Source organism: Odontesthes bonariensis, chromosome 23 (assembly GCF_027942865.1).
Source record: "Odontesthes bonariensis isolate fOdoBon6 chromosome 23, fOdoBon6.hap1, whole genome shotgun sequence".
Taxonomy (NCBI): Eukaryota; Metazoa; Chordata; class Actinopteri; order Atheriniformes; family Atherinopsidae; genus Odontesthes; species Odontesthes bonariensis.
The window spans coordinates 22254170-22273884 of NC_134528.1; the positions used below are offsets into that span (position 1 = coordinate 22254170).

Consider the following 19715-nt stretch of genomic DNA (forward strand, 5'->3'; position numbering starts at 1 on the left):
TCTGTGGGTTGGGAGGCTTTGCTACACTTGCTTATTTAAGGACCGACGGGCAAGAACTAAAAAACGCAGAGTGGTCAAACTGTAAACAAAGCAGATTCTTTCGTTTCTAAAACAATATTTCATGTCATGGTGGCAAATATGCATTCCTAAACTAAACGCTAACATTTGAAGCTGCTATTGAGAATAACAGAGGCTTTTAAGGGGTTCAGTGCTCCTTTGTCTGCTGATTCTGTGTGAAACTGCGGCCGTGTTTACCCGGATGGGCGTGTACCACTTATGGCTTTGCGGGGGCTTCTTGTTGTGAGGTTTCTTGGGTTTGGGCTCGTAGGGTTCGTACTCCTGCTCCGGCATTTTCACCACGGCATTCTTTGGCTTCTCCAGCTTGGCCCCCTCCTCAGTCGAGCCCTTCCCTCCCCAGCGTACCTGCAGACAGCAGACGGTGCCGAAACGTACGGCAACATAGGGGCAGTGAATGAAATTCGTAGATTCAATTGTGGTTCTTTGTCAGCATTTCGGTGGATCATCTTTTCACCTCCATCCTCTTGATTCCTCCGATTCCTCTTCCTCCATAATATGAGGCATCCACAGTTGGCCACTTCTTCTTGGGCAGGCCATCGTCATCATCGGACTCCTGAGAGACACATAGTAAAATCAGTTGAAGGTACTGCATTTTTATAGGTATTACCTTAATTGTGTTTATTTGTGTATGCGCGTGTTTTAACTCACAGGCTCAGGAGGAGGTGGGGGAGGTGGCTCCTTGATCACCTATGGACAAACAGGAGACAGGAAATCAACCTTCCTTGCTTATTGCATCAGCAAAGACAGATGAATGAGTTTTTTTTTTTTTTTTTCATTTTTGCAGCGATACGCATGTTGGTTTGTATCGGCTTTTTTGTCATTGTACCTTCTCTTTTTTTTCATTTACTTTTGGTTTTCTTTACCATTTTTCTCTTCTGAATGGGATAAAACATTCTTATTGCAATGAGCTGTAAGGTGTTTTTTTTTTTCTCTATATATTATAGAATGGGCGGTATCACTTTTTTCAAATTTGTCCGACTTAAATCAGAAATGTATGATCCGTACACCCGCCCAGCCAGTGTTGTTCAACTCCGGCCCCTCGGGGACCACCTGCCCTGTTTGTTTTAGATGTTTCCCTGCTCCAAGACATCTGATTCAAATGAAATGGCTCTACTTAAATTCTTGTTCTTAACTGCAAAAGCCTGTTAATGACCCATTCATTTGAGCCAGGTTTTCTGAGTCAGGGAACACATCTAAAAACTTGCAGGGCAGCGGCCCCCAGGGACCAAAGTTGAGGCACACGGCACCAGTCTACTTCAGCCAGCTCTCTGTGTTGGGGCTTCACATATGGACGTCTACATATTGTAGTGTTTTTTGGCCACTTGGGAGCAGTATCAGAAAGATGTGAGCTGTGAGCTGCTCTTGGTTTTGTTGGTGCAGTTGTTGGTCCTTTAGCTTTGCCCTGCTGTTGTCTCCTCGGCCTATACGCTGTTAGACTTTTTGGAGGACTGCACATCTGCCTTGAAAACATACCCGCCATTTTTTCCCTCCTGTCCACCGATGGACAAAGCCTCTCTTCACTGTAATTGGGATTTAGGTGCTTTCATTTTAAATCTTCAAATCCTAGATTTCCCCTGCGACCCTGAATTGGATTAAGCGGGTATAGAAAATGGATGGATGGATGGTAGGAAATTTCAGATTTTAGTTGGAGTTACTTACCACAGTGCAACAAAGAGGCCAGAACCACCACATGAACAGAAGAGCCAGCAGGAGGATCAACACCAGCAGGGTGATCAGGAGTATGGTGCCATCAAACTGGTCAGGAGACAGACACAATAGTTCTTCATTAGTACTGAACCAGGAAGGGCTGACTACTCATTGGATATTTACTAGAAACATTTGCAGCAGCATGAGATGAAGCTCAGTCATTGTACCAACAGAACTGGTGGTGACATTAAAAACCTGTGCAGCACATTCGCCATTGTTGTGGTATGACAGATTAGAGAGAAAAGAGATAAGGCCTGCCCTGATCTGGTTTTAGTTTGTCACTGTAGCATTCGTGTTTTTGTCCCAGTGACAGTGGCTGATATACATTGTGTGATCCCTGAATATGTCCCTCTGTTAACACTGCTCTCTTTAAAGGAGACAGGCCTCCATGAGTCAAACATGGTTCCCATTACAGACCACAGATGAGGATCACTTGCGGTTAGACTTTCCTCTATCTATCTTGGGGTAAAGATGAAGGGGATTTATCTGAACTCGGCAGTGGGGCCCACTGCAGAGAGCTTGTCACGGGAGCCAAATGAGTGCTTTTCAGATCTCTTTCTATTAATACGTTGTGATTGCTTTTAAGAAGAACCTCATGAGGTGACAGTTAGAGATTTTGATGCGGTAATTGTCTGGCAATCGCTACTGAAAGTTTCAATGGTGGCAGTTGGCAGACTTGTCCTGTCTTCTGAAGCATGGTGGGACTTCACCCTACTATATATGGTTATGCTTAGTGGTAAAAAGCAGTTAATTGCGATGGTATGTCTGACTGAGGTCTATATATCATGAACCACAACACAGCAGTTTGAATTCACAGTATCTTCATGACTAGGACGTCACATGGCCTAAAGGAGAACAGCTTCAAAGAGAATATTTCTTCTCGGTTGAATGGGGCTCTGCTGTGGCTTCACTCCATGTGCTCCATCTTCTATTTTGTTAAATTACTCTAGAATATGCTGAATTGCAATTTTTTTTTCTCATAATGAGGCTCTACCCTTCTTCCATACATGCACACCCATGGCCGTAGCGACATTAGAGGACAGCGAGGTCTGGACCTCCCTAATTTCATCCGAGTTTTTTAGTTTTTTTAGTTTTTTTTGGACCACCAAAAATGCCCAACTGAATCAAACATAAAAAACCTCGAAACCTCTGTGAAACGTGCTTTGCAGATTGTGGTTAACATCCATGGGCTTTGTTTTCGTTTTTTGCCTGTGTGAGTGAAAAAGACTGTACGAGTGGAGTGGTGCGACTCGTGGAAGAGAACGCAATTCAGCAGACATCGCAAGTGATTAAGCCTGCGCAGCGCAGCACTTGGGCGCAACAAAGCCAACAGTTTTAAAACAGTAGCCTATGCATAATGAGTTATGAGTAGGCTATGATGTCTTCTTTGACAACTTTGTGAAGCAATTTGATAAGTTACTGTTTTTAAGAAGCCGTCATTTGGTTAGTGGAGAAAAAAAAAGACCGACTGGCACCATCAGCTGCATTGGTCATAGGAGGATTCAGCTTGCATTTGATGAAAAAGTTGATTGTTGAGATTTTAGGTGATGCCATTTGTACTTTTAGGGGCTGTAATTTGCAATGATTTATTTCTACTTGAATATTATTTTTATTTTGGAATATCACTACCATTCATCATTCAGTTCAACAAGTTCAAAGTTACCCCCTATATTCTTTAAAAACATGGTGGTGTACTATTAAAAAAATGTAAATTTAGTACAGTACATTTAAAAAAATAAATGCTGGTTTATACAATTAAAAGACATTTAAACAATACAACTCTTGTGTGACCTGTAATTTAATAAATACATTAAAAAATATAAATATATATTGTACATATACATAAATGTAGGCTATATATTAAAAACTATATAATTTAAAATATATATATTGTAAAAATTTCGGCGCTCGCCTATTCCAAAATCCTGGCTACGGCCCTGTGCACACCCTAACAAAAGCTAGACTTTCTGGTCAGCGCCATTAGCAGCTACAACTCAGGGATAAACTCTGTTACGGTACTGGATGTTTCCTTTTCCCTTTCACGTGAGATTAAACCCTTCTGTCTTGCCTCCGAAAAAAAAACTATGGGGGATTCAAGGGGAGAAGGATTTAGATTAGATAGATTAGATAAAGGCGTCACTGCATGGAACAAAACAACGGACTTTTAGGAAAAGAGGAGAGGATGGAGAGGGCAGAAGAAGACTTGGAAACTACATATAATGGTGGAAGAAAATACATCATAAATCACACTTTATCTGAAAAAAAAAAACACTTCAAGATAAGAAACGCCAACTTACACACTCTGTGGTGGTGATGTGGACATTGCTGCTGATGAATGAAAGACCATCATTCATGCTCACTTGGAGATAAATCACCCTGAAACACAACATGCAGGACAAGAGAATCTATCAGTGTTTAGGTGTAACATCACAGTCCACAGTCGTTTGTTTGATAAGAACGTCATTTGAACCCGAGTTCACACTGAATAACGTCACCAAACTGACTGCAGACTGTGAGGCATTGCTTTTCGAAGTGAGACTGTGATTTAAACGAACAGGAAACAACCACAAAACACAAGGGATTATGATCTGAAGGAGACAGATTTTCAAGCTCAGAGCTCAGCCAACAGGACTGACGTTCACACTGTTTCTTCTTAGGCTGGAGAATCTGGGTTACTGTCGACCCTTTGCAGCTGTGTGAGGACAGGCTTTCAAAAATCTCTCACTAAATAAGCCACTCGGTGAGTCACGTGACTCGTATTTACGAGTGCCGTTTCACTTGTGATTGAGCAACCCGAACCAAAATGAGCCAAAGTTTTCCACAGTGATTTAATAAAAACAGAGAAAAAAAACAACCAGTAGTTGTGACTGAGCGACTTTAAGGTTCTTTTTTTAATTGTTTTTATTGATCTATTTTTTCCATTTACGTTTTTTATGCCGGTAATCTCATTGAGGCAGAGCCTCATTCTCAAGAGAGACCAGTTTTCAAACACACAATTGAACAAATCATCCAGATGAGACCAGAGTGTGTATTTCTCTCATCTCTCTCTTCTCCCTATTTCAATGCATTCTATCATTTCTGCTGAGTTCTGCAAAGTTTATCTTTGATGGACTGAAATTTCCGGCAAATGTATTTTCTCCCTTTTAAGAACAAAAACAAAACACACGAATACAAGTTTCTCCCTGCGCTCTCTCCACCTCAAACACCATCTGCGTCTAAGGTCTCCTCTCTATCTGCCTGCACCCCCGCCTCCTTTCCATCAGTGAAAAACAATTCTGAGAATTTTCATGTGATCCCCAGTGACCTTTTTGTTGGGGGGGGGGGGCTGGTGTGGTTGTGTTTCTAATAAATGAGGATGAAAGGCAGGCTTGGATGTGAAGGGGTCCGGCAAATGGGAAGCAGGCCATTTGACCGCTAAACCTGTCTTTAATCTGATGCACAGACCTGTCTGAGCTCAGAGAAGGAGGGCAGGCAGAGGGGAGAGCTGGGTTAGTGGATGGTCATGATCACTCCTGTGATGTCAACAGGCACAGATGGACGAAAACATGCTGATTCTTCTATTAAGCACCCGCTAAGTTAAACTGAGCAAGGTTTACAGATCCAGTTAGGTCGCTCTGTGGAGCACTCAACCTGATTCTTGTTTGTTTTTCCCTTCCACTCCTCTCTGCTGCTTGCTCTCAGTCATTCAAAGGAGCGCTTCTCAAACCTCTCATCTTGAGGATTCAGAGAGCCCCGTGTCTCTCTTTTCTACCGGCTCCTGTGGGTTGGCTCCCCAAAAAAAGGAGGGGATCATAACAGAACTGAAAGGTGGGGAGATGAATGAGATCAATGAAAGAGAGAAAGCTGGAGAGAGCACAGGAAGAGGGAAGACGAGTGGAAACAAAATATGCTAAAGATGGAGAAAAAAAAAGAAGTTAAAAACAGGACTATCAAAAGACAAGAATCTTTTCATAGCAATTAATCGCTTTTCAAAGATTTTTCAAATGCACATATGCTCCATACAAAAAGGCTGTTACTAGTAAAGACTGCACAACGACTCCATGCTGGCAAAGGCTATTTGATTAGTTCATCATCAGTGTGCAGATGGTTCTTTTGTTCCCGAGTCCCTGTTATCTGAATGTTGTTCACTGTGTTCAGTGTCTCGGAAACAGAAATAAGGACCCGGTGGATGCAGAGCCGTTTCAGAGTCACTCTACACATCTCTGCTGTTGGCCCAAACAGTACGAGCACGTTAGCAGCCGGGCTACACGTCGGGCTTTCACTGCAGACACACCATCGCAGTTGGGAGCAGCAGTTTCTACAGAGATTACACTACTTTTGTCAAGATTTTGTGTCACGTGTTAGTTTCCTTTTTTTTGTCAACACTTGCAACACTTTGGTCACCTTGCTTCCCAGAGCTTGCCTCCATGAGGATTCTGCTACTTTTTACTTCCCGTACTTGTCGGTCATTTGGTCTTAATTTACCTGCTGCCTTTCATTTGTCATTGGTTTTCCCTCAAAATATAGTCTGCCTGCATTCCTGTGTTCGCTGCCAGATCCTTGCCATCGTTTGCGGTTGCTTCCCATTTGTCAGTCCGCCTTCTGTGATTTGTTAAATTTTAAATTTGATGTTCAGCCTCTGGGTTCCGTGCTTTGGCAGTGCTTTTTTTCTTTCCTGAGTTTCAATAAAGCCTGCTTGGCTCTTGCCTGCTTGGCTTCTGTATTTGGGTCCTTAACCACCACTCAACGTGCCCCGTGACACTTGACACTATGGAATGGCACCGATTGGAGCAGATCACAGTCCGCCCTGTCATCAGGAATAACGCTGTTGGTGCTGTGTTCTGCGGCTGCGCTGTCATAATCATCTCGAGTGCCTCCAATATCCAAATTCACTGGAAAAAATGCCCCTCCAAAAATAAGTAAAAAAAACAACAAATACAAGATGTTTTTGCTTGAAATAAACAAAAAAATCTGCCAATGGAACTAGTGAAAATCGGCTTGTCAAGATTTCTTGAAATAAAATGTGATATTTAGGACTTTTGAGTTAAAAGTGATCTTGAAATTAGCTTAAAAACCTCTTCAAATGAAAAAAAAAGCTTGTTTCATGTGAAAAAAACAAGATGTTTTCAAGACTTTTTCACTTAACAAGATATTCAAGATGTATTGTATTAAAACAAGTCCCTATATCTTGCTGAAATGGTACTTGTTAGGCAATTGTGTCTTATATCAAGTGTAATGAAATACTCAATGAGACAAATATAAGATTTAGATTTTTTCCAGTGCAAGAAACAGTAACAGAGGTTAAGAGGCAACTACAGACATGAAAAATTCCCAAGAAGGGAGTCAGACGCCAGAGAAAACTAACCAGTGTGAATATGAGGATGTGGAGGAAAATCAAGGTGGTAGGGGTGAAATGTTGAGCATGGTCACAGACAGCTGTTGGAGGAGGAAATGAGGCAGACTGGGCAGTCAGTCCCAGCATGTACACACACATGTGCACGCACACACACAAGTTCCCACATCTATCCTTAGAAGCTGAAACAACTAAACGATTGCATTAACTTCTAAACCTTGACCTCAACTCACACTTTACCCCATCCCCTAACCAGGACTTCAGAAAAACCCTTTTGTCTCATTAAGACTGGACTTTGGGGGCGGTCGGTGGTGTAGTGGGTACAACAGGCACCCCATGTACAGAGGCTACAGTCCTCGCTGCAGCTGGCCCTGGTTCGAGTCCCGCACCGGACGGCCCTTTGCTGCATGTCTTCCCCCTCTCTCTGCCCCCTGCTTCCTGCCTCTCTCCAACTGTCCTCTCCATTAAAGGCATAAAAAAGCCAAAAAAAATAAATAAAAAAGACTGGACTTTGGTTCCGATCAGTTTGGTGTTTATGATGAAAAAGAACCCAATCAGGATATAAAAATAATTCCCTGTAATTTCTTAGCAGATGACTGCCCAACCAATAAAAGAAAGGAAAATTCAGCGTGGCAACAATAGCGGCTTGATTTTAACAAGGTAATTACAAAAATGACTAAAGCGTCAAATCTGCCACCAAAACTTAAGCAGTTTCATTCCTCTAATGAGTGAAAAACCTTCTTCATCAGTTTGGCTTTTAGAATACCAGGACCGGAGGTTTTTCCACCCTGCCGAGAGGCAGGCGGAGTGCAAATCACACGTGGCCACACACATGAAAAGACCAGGCTAGCTGCTGCATTGCTTTGATCAGGCAAAACCCGACAGGGAGACAGCTGGAAGAGAATGGAAGACTTATAGCGGATAAAGCAAGGAGCTCATGTGCAAAAGAGACAAATAAAAGTCAGGTACTGAAAGAAAGATGAAAAGTGAGGCAGGCAGAAGAGAGGCTGGGGCCGGAAAACAACTGACAAGATGGTAAAAAGGAGCCAACGTGGCACCGAAAGTGAGAACGGGGCAAAAAAACCACTCAGGGATTGGGGAGTTGGGAGGTCAAGTGTTCAGATACAGAGAAAAAGAAAGTTTCTAAGTTCTACAGAGGGGAAAAAAAAAAGTTTAGGAGAAGTAAGGACACACAACGTTCCGCTTAGTGTCACAATTCTTAAGCCAGGGTATTGACAAAAGATTTAGAGACCGACCCATTAGTGCAGGTCGTTGAAATCTTTCCACACTGCAGTTCAAATTCTCTCATTTCACACCACTGCCAGCCAAAATATCAACTGCAAATGTTATTTACAGTTGCTATGGTAGCGCACGTGCCTCCAAAAAAAAAGGGTCAACAGTGTATGTGAGAGACTGTGTGAGAAGCCTTCTTCTGTTTGTGTGTGTGAAGTCTTTACCAGCATCCACTCAACCTTGTGAACTGCTTTCTTCCCATGAAGACTTGGGTCAGAGAGGTTTGTGGATTGTTGACGTTGGAAGACGGTTGGTGTCTAAAAGGAGAACGTTGCCAGCTGATGAGGAGCAGTTCTGCTCACTGCCGGGGTTACAGCGAAAATTTGTGTGACAGTTGTGCGGTGGAGGTTTGGGTAAGACAAACCTCAGATGTCTTGGCTCTCACAAGACATTTGTTGTTTTTTTCTCATTGCAAACGTTGAACAAACAAATACGGAGATCTTCTCCTGTTTATATCGGCACAGTTATGATATTTTTTACATATTTAAACATATAAAACAAAATTATTTGTTGGGGAAAAAGTTAATCCAGGGCCAAAAAGATTAGATTTTATACAAAATCACGTTTCTACACATGCATGTCTAAATAGGATAGTCTTTCCCCTTTTAGCTGTTTTGGTTCCCAAACAGGGAAGTAATTGCCTCTTCAGTTGTTAAATGCTCCACGATGTTCACCAACGCGTTGCTAAACGTGCCTGCAGGTATCATGCAGGGTGCTTGAGAGCTTCTTTTTTTCCTCTTTTTCCTGGCAAAGGCTGACTGTTGTGGCTGGAAAATCCAATGTGAGACTGCTCCAAAGCTTCATTTAGATCTGTGGCTGTTTGATCATTCTCTCAGTCAACATACATGTTTACCCATGTATACCCATGTATACCCATGTATACATTTCTAATATTGAAGGTTTATAGACATACTTATGCTGAACAGCTGGGATATTTTGCAGAAATGACTTGGCAAGTTGTCGGCTGAGCTCCATGAGATTGGTGAGTTTCTAGTCTTGACTCACCGGTTTCTATTTGTGTCGGTATTGAAGTTTCTGCTCCTGTTTTTCCCGTTTTGTGCTAATTGAGGACAGAAGCAGGGCAAATGCACGAAGGCTTCGCCACTTCATGATCTGACACGGCTATGGAGCCCCTTGTATTTTGCTAGGCTGTGCTGGGATCTAGAAAAGAGGAATGTGGGCCTGGATAGGGATCATAAAAATAGCTAATGTATGTCAGGATTCGTATGGTCCGCTCACATATGCACATGAATGCATCCATGTGTTTCTTTGGTTTAAGGCAAAGCATGTGATATATGATGCACGTGGATCCCTCTTAGTTTGAAATATTTGCACTTTTACCTTGAGAGGAATCTAAAAGCAGATGAATGAGCACAAAAGAAATGATGGAAAAGAAGCACTTACTTTCCAACTTCATCAATGACGGGAGCTGGACACAGTAAGAATGTGTTTTCTACACCGGCTGGCTTTTCGTCTAGAAAAAAAACGAAAAAAAGACAAATGGCCGTTTGTGAGCCAAGATAATACCGATATTTCTGTATCGTTATAAAATTAACTTCCACTGGTTACACTGTGTTTTGCTTTTTGTTAGGGTCTGTTTTCTACATTAAAAGTAAAGGATAAAGTGTGGGTCTACTCACTGACTGTGATGGTGTCGTTGATTTTGAAACTGCAGAGCACCTGGTTGATGTTTCTCGCATGGAGAAATCCATTCCCTCGAACCACCACTTGAAAAGACTCTGGTTATACAGCACAAGGGGACGTTTTTTTACATTTTAGACAGACCACACGTAATACAGCAAAGTCATTACAGTTCAACCCCGCCACCTGTAACTGCTGCATTCACTTGAATAGTTGAAATGTCACCTGTAACTGGAGGAAAATACTGTTAAGTCTGCCATTAATACGCGGTCAAGTAAAAAATGAAATGCACGCCTTCTTTTAGTCGTGAGGGTTTACACATTAGTCCATATTAAAAGATAATTGAAGATAAATAACCTCAGAATAACAACACCACACGGCATATTACACCATGCGATTAGTTATGTGAAAAATACTAATTCAAACTGCAGAATCAGTGTATGAAAAAGTAAATCAACCCATACTGCTTCAATAGGAATAAAGCAGGTAAGCTGCAGCCAGGTGCTGCTACTCGAATGCACTTGATTAATTGATCTTGAGCGTGAGCACCTAGGAGGAAAGACATCAGCCATGATCTTAGAGAAGCAATTGTTACTGCCCATCGATCTGGCAAGGGTTATAAGGTCATTTCCAAACAATGTGGAGTCCATCATTCTGCAGAGAGAAAGATTATTCAGAAGTGGAGAACATTCCAGACAGTTGTCAATCTTCTCAGGAGAGGACGTCCCTGCAAGTTCACCCCAAGGTCAGAGCGTGCGATGCTCAGAGAAAGTGCAAAAAACCCAAGATGCTCATTCTCAGACTCTGCAGGCCTCAGTCAGCATGTTAAATGTTAAAGTTGATGATGGTACAGATAAAAAAAAAGACACAAATGAAAGCCTCTTCTCTCTAAAAAGAACATGGCAGCACGGCTTAGGTTTGCAAACTTGCTTCTGAACAAAGCACGACTTCTGGAACAATGTCCTTTGGACAGACGAGGCCAAAGTGGAGATGTTTGGTCATAATGCACAGCAGCACGTTTGGAGATAACCAAACAAAAGATGGCTGCCCAAACACCTCATACCAACTGTCAAGCACAGTGGTGGAGGGCTGATGATTTGGGCTTGTTCTGTAGCCACAGGACCTGGACACCTTGCAGTCATTGAGTCCACTATGAACTCTTCTGGATACCAAAGTATTCTAGAGTCAAATGTGAGGCCATCTGTCCGACAGCTTAAGCTCGGCTGGAATTGGATCATCCAACAGGACGATGATCCCAAACACAGCAGCAAATCTACAACAGAATTTCTGACAAAGAGTTGAGGTTGTTCAATGGTCCAGTCAAGGTCCAGACCTCAACCCGGTTGAAATGCTGTGCTCAGAGAGCCGTGCGTAAACAAACGCAGTAAACATCGGTGAACTGAACCAACCAAAATTGCTCAATAACGATACGAAAAGGTAGTAACGTCATCCAGAAAATGGCCACTTCAAGTTACTGCTGCTAAAGGTGGTTCTACGAGCTATCAGGTTTAGTTCTTCTTTTTTTTTTTTTTACACATTGAATCTGCATTTTGGATTATATTATATAAAATAAATGTAAAATAATTGTAAGTAATGCCAACGAGTAATTCTTCACGTGCTGTAGTTCATCTGAGGTTGTGTTTAAATCGTTCTAAAACTTGCCCTGATACGTAAAACTTTAGCTTTGTAAGAGGGTGTGGCTTCCACTTTTCTCGTTACATGACTGTATATGCTGAGGCTGAACCTGCAGGAGTGAACTGTGCAGTGCAGTGTTGGCTCTGACTACAGAACACTGATCTGTGTCAAATGAAATAATTTCCCTTGTCCATTTATTGAAGGATGAAAGTAATTCATTGCTCCGTAAAAGACAGAGGCAGATGTGAAAAACAGACAGAGCCCTCCTGCTTTTGCCAAAAGAAAAAAAAGAATCCTCACCAACCCAGACTTTTATCTGTTCATTCGGGCCTTCTAAACGTTCATTTATTACTGCTTTAACTGTCATGCTCGCGCTCTTGGCAGGACACTAAAGGACGTTGTCAGCTTTACGTTTCATCCAACTGCAGCCGCACTCTCACGGCCATTCTACTTACTCTAATGCAGACGTGTAATATTATTCCCAGTGCGGTTCCCCGTCCCAGTAGACATCCTGAGGGTGACCTGGATGCCCATATGTGGTCTTTTTTTTTATCAGTGTGCAATTGTGAAAACAGAAAAGAGAAAATACGGCACCCAGTAATTGAATTAACACAGTGTCGATGGCTCAAGAGGGACCCGTTTCAACGTGTGCGTGAGTGTGAGTGTTTGTGAGAGTGAATTCTTCTTGCTACCCACCTCCTGCACACACACTGGAGGGCTCGGCTGCCAAAATTTCAATGCAGGATTTCTTGATGATCTGGAAAAGAAAGACAGCTGTAATTTTGCGACACATCTGTTGACACTAACATACGGGCAGACTTTCGAGTTTTATTTATAACAGACGAGACTCTCTTAGTCTCGACAAGAGTAAAGTTAGTCATACATAATTCTGGCTGCTGTAGCTAGGCAGATGTAACAAAGCGCTGGATTTGTTTTTCAAATAGAAACACAATACATCCTATTGAGACACTTTTCTTATATGTAAGTGTGAATGCTGACTCAGCTGGAGACTGCATTTCCAATTTTGGGTGGACCTAAAGATAGCTTGATACGCTAGCTGGCTACGGCAGGGGTAAAGCAAGCCCTCATTTCGGGGGTTTATAAAACAGAAAAAAAAAGCAACTGTCAGCTGATGAAAGCTTTTTCAACATTTGTCACTGTCGACACAGAAAGCTTGTAGCTCTATGTTTTGCCCTTTTTATTTCTCCACTTTCTACACCAGCCTGTGTGTTTTACAATGAGAACCGTAATCAGGAGCTTGTGGCAAAAGATCCCAACTCCATTAAACTGCTCGCAAAAACCTCACAGTTGCTTCCCGTCACCATCTTGAATAACTGCTGTTTGACAAAGCGGTGCCTGAATATTCAAATGCAAAAAGTTTTCTTTTAGTTCCTGCAAAGGGAATGTTTGAGACGGGCAAGGGTTTTTGCCTGACAGAGACGCTTTGTTTGCTGTGAGTTGACAAGAGCTGCAGTGGGCTCTCGGGCCTGAACTGTGCTCCGAACAGGGGTTTCATCAAGTCAGGGTACACAAAGAGTTACAGTCCTGCCTGCTGCCTGGTAAAAACATTGAGCTGCGAATGAGTGAAACCTCGAGGAGTCAGAGCTCCTTTTGCACTCTGGTTAAGGACTTCTTTATGTTGGGACTCGACTGCAGTAATATGTTAAAAATAGTCCTTTTACCGAGTGGGTTTCCTGTGAATTTGTACTGCTAGTGTTGCTCATGGCCATAAAACAAACAAAGCAGTAAAGATGGCCAAAGTAACTGTGTTGTTGCGGGGCAGATTCACGTAAATATCTAAACAGCATGTTTGAGAGTTTCTGGGCAGAGAGGAGTTTAGTTACCGAATCAATGACACCCCTGAGGGCGTGGAAACCTCCCAAAACAGGAAACACGTGCTCAATGGTGTCAGCAATAGTGGCAAGCTGTAGTGGGAGAGATGGTGCAGACAAAGAAAAAACAAGGTGGGGGAAAAGAACAGAAGAATGAATCCACAAAATAATCTCACATGGGATAGGATGGTACCCTCTCAGCAGTTTATTTTTCATGACATGCCCAGTTTAGCCTTAATGTAACGATACGATCCCAGACATTTCAGACAATAACAACTCAACCTGTTTACAACCAGTGAACTGGCTTTTTACTCAAGGTCTGTCACATTACAAACAGGAACCAGAGTCCAGCTGTCACAGCTAATTTCTATTCCAGTTACAGATATATTTTTGTTTCACTGTAAGAGGCGGCCCAGGGTTAAAAATCACTGGAGTTGGTTTTCAGGAAAGACTGTGGGTGAGCCAAAGTGCATACACAGTGGTATAAGCCTTTTTTTTTTTTAGGTTTGCTCATCCTTGGAACGCTGAGCACATGATTCAGTGCAAATCCCACAAGAATGTGCTGTTTTTAGGCCATCATTGCCATCTCTTCTTCAAACCAGATGTTTTCCAGTTGTGTTACCTGCGTCTCGTTGAAGTCTTTGACACCGACACAATACACGATAGCTCCCAGGGATCTGGCTTCCTCTGCCTGGTGGAAGACGCAAGCGAAAAAAATCTGAGTTAGCTCCAGAAAACTGTCAAGGAAAGTGATGGGAGAGTTCCTGCCTCTGGATGAGACTGGAGGGAATTTTCTTACCTGTTGTTGTGCATTGATGAGCTGGTGCTCCTGCAACTCTCCATCTGTCAGTGCAATGATCACACTGGCTGTGCCTGGAAAACAGACAAGAACAAGCTGTAACTTCTACATTCAATGTAGAAGGGCTTCGCAACACGGGAGTTATAAGATGCTCACCAAAGTTCTCCCTGCGTATCTGCTCGTTTGCCTTTAAACAAGAAGCATTGTTCTTTGTTAGAAAGGATTTAGACATGTAAATCAGTGAACTTGAACTGTGTCGGAATTTGTGCTTAGGTCGATTTGTGGCGGAACAAAGACATCACAGTGCAGGCTTACACTCTGTAACCCGAGGTGCATGAACGTGTCTCCACCAGGAACCTCTTTTTGCAGGGCGTTCAGACCCTTTCTGATGTTCAATCTGCAGAGCAAGAAAAAAAAAGGTGGTTTTGAGATAGACTTCCACTACTTGGCTGGTTGTTTAATTTGGGATTTTGTCTTATTGCCCAGTGGTTCCCAACACATAGAAGTATATACTGGTTATCAAAGGGATATTGTTTGTTTTTGGAATCGTTTTATTGGAAATAAAACGATTCTTGAAAGAGCACATCTCAACTTAAATTAAATGAAAATTCAATTCAATTAAATGACAAAAATACTTTATTTATCCCAAAGGGAAATTATAGTAGTTTTTCTTAAACGATCATAAGCTTCTGTTTATTATGAAGAGTTATTGCTGCTGGCAGGAAGGACCTCCTGTATCTCTCTGTGTTACAGGAGAGCTGAAGAAGCCTCATACTGAACTCTTAAAAAAAAAAAAGGTCTCTGAATAAAAAGTAAAAATAGGTAATTAGAAATAATGATAATAATAATGATGAAACAGACCGATGTGCTTCTAATATAACAGCATATCCCTGACTCCAGCTCAATGGTAGCTAGGACAGGTTCCCTGGGGCTTTTTTGTGGAGATACAGGTGATGGGGCTTCCAGAAAGAAAGGCTAGAAGTCCAGGTTCTTGCTTATAAAATATGTTTATTAAAAATGTTAAAAAGGTAAAGGTACTGTAAATAAGAAATAAGCTATAGATTATTTAGTCTGTTGTGTAAGATCACTCATGTAACAAAAACATCTACATAAAACGTAAATTCCATTTGGGTTTTGTCAGTTTGTGTAAGTCAGTCATTTTAAAGAGATATGTTTAATAATCTATAGCACTACTTCCATTGTACCCTCTTTGATTTACCTGTTTTCTGTCAGTTTCATGATGGTGGATGACCTGGAGGAGAATGTGATGAAGGACATCCTCAGCATTGGACTGCAACAGGAAATCGGGGGGAAGCAAAAGGACACATCATTGCACCGACTATACAACAGTCCATCCTACAGAGTAACCTGCAAAGGCTGAAATTCAACATTTGCCTGCCTGTTATAATAGTTTCTAACTATTGAAAACACTTAAGCACCGTCCAAGGTTATTATACTTGAAATGTATTCAGTCATAAAAAGTAAATGTATTGTTATTACTCTGCAGTAATGAAGTCATGCCACTAGCCTGTGTAGAACTGTTTTGTTGTACTGAACGCAGAACCCCACACCGTGTTACACCATGAATGGAAAAAAACGTACCAGTGTGCAGGATTTGAACCCAGTTTTGCGTCACCATGACAAAATGTTGATATTGATACCATGTCTCTGAAGCTTCAGATCCAGATTATTTTTGTTTATTATCGGTGAATTCTGTTTAGAGAGAATTTTCACACATGTTTTAGTGTCCCAAGCGAATCTTTTGTAGTGTCGTTTGCGAGACACGGTGAATGAAGGCAGATCTGAGCTGTTTGAAAATCTTTCCTGTTTGTTTGAAACTGAAACTTCGAGGAAGCATGGAAGCATGTAGGGAGAACTTTTGCTGTGGTTGGGCCACAAAGCTCCAGGTGCGGCTGTGGCTGCCTTCGAATCAGACAAAGCAAAGCCACACACAAACTGAGGACAGATGGGACAGCTTTCTACAAATTACAAATACTTCCACACATGGCAGTTTTTCATCTGTAGTTCCTGGAAATCTGGGTATCTGAAATAAGACACAAGAGAGGCTATAAACCCAAGACTAGCCATATACATAAAGACCCTCCATCTTGTAATCAGTGAGGGTGACCCCCAAAGGCACCAAACATCAGCCCAGCTACTGCAACCTGAGTGAATCGTCAGCTTGGATACTGATTGAATTAGCATATGGTGAGCTGTAGCACAGGGGGACAGTTTTTATTTTACTTTACAGCTGTGTAAAATGTGTGTTTCTCTTTAGTTATCTATATCTCAGGGCTTCAGGAAGTCAAAAAGGGGTATTTGGAGACCCAGAATCATGTTTCAAAACATTTCACATGTTACAGTGCCATCCACTTATGCAGTCCTATGTTTTTGATGCATCTTTGCCTGCTTAACTGAGCTACCCTGCGTGTTTGCAGACATTTCGGAGGTCGTCTCTTACCTTTTGAATTTCTCAGCTAAATTCTTCACAAAGTCATAGATTTCGCTCCAGTGATCCTTCACGCTGCCAGACCTGAGAGACAGACACAAGGAAAACAAAGAACTGTCAAAAATCTAGCTACCATGGTTTTCTTGAATGACTGGCATAGGCTACCAACAAAATAACTGATATACTGTATGTGAGTGAGTTACATTTGATTTGTTCAGCCAAGTCTCACCTCAAAAAAATACCAAGATTTAAGTTATTTGACAGACACACACTGACCTCCATATGGTAAAGCATTCAAACTAGAAAATTACAACTTAGCTAGCCAAAAATGACAGGGGGGGTCAAAACATTAGCTCCACAACATGTAGAGCAAGCTGTACAGGTGCCAGGTCAAACACAACAGTTTAACTCTACTCTGTTAATAGTGTTTGCAACAAACTTCAGTTAATAGAAGTTAATGCTTTAACATGCTAACATTTTTGGCATTTAGCTTAGCCCCTGTAGTCAAAAACATTAAGCTAGTAAGTTGGACCAGACATTAGACATTCCAATTCATGTATCTCACACATTACTGGTGGAGTAACTTATAATAATTAGCCTGCACTGGGTTAGGTGCCGGTAAGTGTACTAGTGAGATGAAAGAGGGTCAGTAAATAAGTCCTGGTCTCCCCAGGGGACTTCCACAAAACTGGATCTTATTATTTCTGTTTAGGCTGTCTTTGTGTGTTTGAGGCAATTTCAATGAGTGTGAGCTTTAAAGAAGGGGACTTTGATTCGATCAGCCAGCGGGTCATCAGTTTGCTGATGAACAAGCCAGAGATGACTCTTGGGAAATAAGCTAACTGACTGTAGTAAAACTCCTTCTGAGAGGATGAGACATACTCAGTGAACAGTGCCATGCTGATTCAGTACTAATCTTTATACTGATTATCTGATATGTAACCACAAAGTGGAAGTACACACAGATTAAGTGTGTTAAGAAGTCAAATGGAAAATATTTTCAGGAGCATGCCAAATAAACGGTCTTGACAGTGTCTTTAAATTGTTGGTTTGTATCACTTTGATGGGAGAAAATGGGAAACAGAATGATTAATGACACCGTTATCAAACGTTACCTCCTGTGTTAGCTTCCAGCACATTAAAGACCCTGAAATCTGCCAGAGAATCTGGTCCAGACACAACAAACTGAGGGAACTATTTCTTGTATGTGGGCACGTCATGCTTTTCGCTGGTGAGAAAATATTTGCATTTGTTTTCAGGAGTATATACTGTATATAAACAGAAAAGAAGCAGCTTTCTGGAGTTCCTTGAGAAAACAGGACTATCCGTGTGGCTAAGGTTTATATGGAAAAGCACTGAGACGTGTTTAGTGCTTTGAAATGGATACGTAATTTTAACATTCAGCCAAGTTTTGGGCAAGAAACAGCCAGGCAATACCAGGGAGTTTCCCATCATGCTTTAGTCATTTAAAGCTTTTTTTTTTTTTTGTCTCGCTAAACAGAACACCAGATCTGTATTATAAGCTCTGTTGGGTTGACTTATGTTTTTGTAACCTTGTAGCTACGCATTTGCTGTTTTAAATGGCAATAACAACCCTTTTTATTGATCATATAATGTCAGATGCACTAAAAGTGTGACTTTCAAACACCGGACACCATAGACTGCAAATACACCAGAAGAATTCCACAATAGAAATAAATATATGTACCGTTTTATGTGAGTTACAGTGTGTTCAATCGTCTAGTCTGACTATTTATAAATGCTGGTCAACTAAAAGTCAGATGTAAGCGTTTTCTCTGTGTTGCAGCTTTTCTGATGACATGTGCTGTTCTTCCACATCAAGGCTTACATTCCAGCGAGGCTGACTGAGCAAAGACACAGGACAAGACCTTACAAGCTGAACTAAATTTGCCCCAAAATAAAATTAAAAAGCTCGAGGTAGAGGAGGAGAGCGTTCAGTTCAACGAAATGTGCAGCGCAAACAGAAATAGTCACAAAAGCTTTGGGCGCATGCACACACCTACACATGTTCGCTGACCCGAAGGAATAGCAGGAGCCAATTTCTTATGCAGTTTGTTCCATTATGGCAACAGAAGGGGGGGAGAGAGAATATACAATCCGGTGGAGACTGCAGCTAATAGTTGCGTAGAGGTGTGAGAATCATTTCTGAGTATTTATTTAACATGAGGTGAATCTGAGGACTCCCACTTTTGGTTTTTTAGCTGCTTATCTTTATTTCTGAACCACAGTGGCTCTTGTTTGCCTTGGAACACTTTGATTGTCTGAGGTGGCTTGCAGTCGTGGGACCGAGGCCTAGCTTGCAGTTTCACTCACCTGTCCAAACAATGTTGGGAGAGGAAGTGGGCCATTTCACTCTATGGTTCTTGATGAAACCATTTAATTCTCCTTGATCTAATTTTAATGATCTGACTCGAGCGCTTTAAGTTCAGAGGTTTGAGGTTTGGACACAGAGGGGAAAGGTTTAGAGAAGTGAGGGGGCATCACAATTTGCAGACAAAGTGATCAAGCCCAACAGCAGTGCGAGGTTATGTAAGAGTAAATTGTCAAAGCTGAGTGACTGTGTTTTTTTGGACTGGAGCAGGATGAAAACCATATGTCTGGTCCAGTGCCATCTGAGAGCGGAGAGAGAAAGAAACAAAAGAAAGGGAAGTGGAGAGGAGAGGAACGTTGATGAGCCTTGTTGGTAAAATGTTGGCTCAACAGCGTTCTTGTCTGCTCGAGGCTACTTGCAAATGTTTCAAGAAAAATTTCACCTGCAAGGTCAAGTCTTTGGCCTGCCACAGTTTTTTTCAGCTTGTGTGGTTATCAGGAAAGCAGATTATGAAGTAAACAACTGATTAAATCATTGTGTGACTAACAGATCCTTATTATAGAGACTGCGTGCCTTGACCAGGATTACTGTTAATGCGCTGGTGTTGCAAAATGCCA

The 19715-nt window shown here is 41.8% G+C and overlaps 1 protein-coding gene across 1 annotated transcript in view; it reads right to left on the reverse strand.

Annotated features, from left to right (window-relative positions):
* The window catches only part of antxr1c (ANTXR cell adhesion molecule 1c), a 40632-nt gene that overhangs the window by 10647 nt on the left and 10270 nt on the right, over nt 1–19715 (reverse strand). The window contains exons 2-16 of the mRNA XM_075457722.1: nt 16779–16850; nt 15537–15608; nt 14633–14714; nt 14474–14504; nt 14318–14391; nt 14141–14209; nt 13531–13611; nt 12383–12443; nt 10051–10149; nt 9815–9884; nt 4083–4161; nt 1738–1833; nt 727–765; nt 533–631; nt 256–423 (exon numbers count right to left, since the gene is read on the reverse strand). Coding sequence (XP_075313837.1) covers nt 256–423; nt 533–631; nt 727–765; nt 1738–1833; nt 4083–4161; nt 9815–9884; nt 10051–10149; nt 12383–12443; nt 13531–13611; nt 14141–14209; nt 14318–14391; nt 14474–14504; nt 14633–14714; nt 15537–15608; nt 16779–16850 — 1192 coding nt within the window. The remainder of the gene's footprint in view (nt 1–255; nt 424–532; nt 632–726; nt 766–1737; nt 1834–4082; nt 4162–9814; nt 9885–10050; nt 10150–12382; nt 12444–13530; nt 13612–14140; nt 14210–14317; nt 14392–14473; nt 14505–14632; nt 14715–15536; nt 15609–16778; nt 16851–19715) is intronic.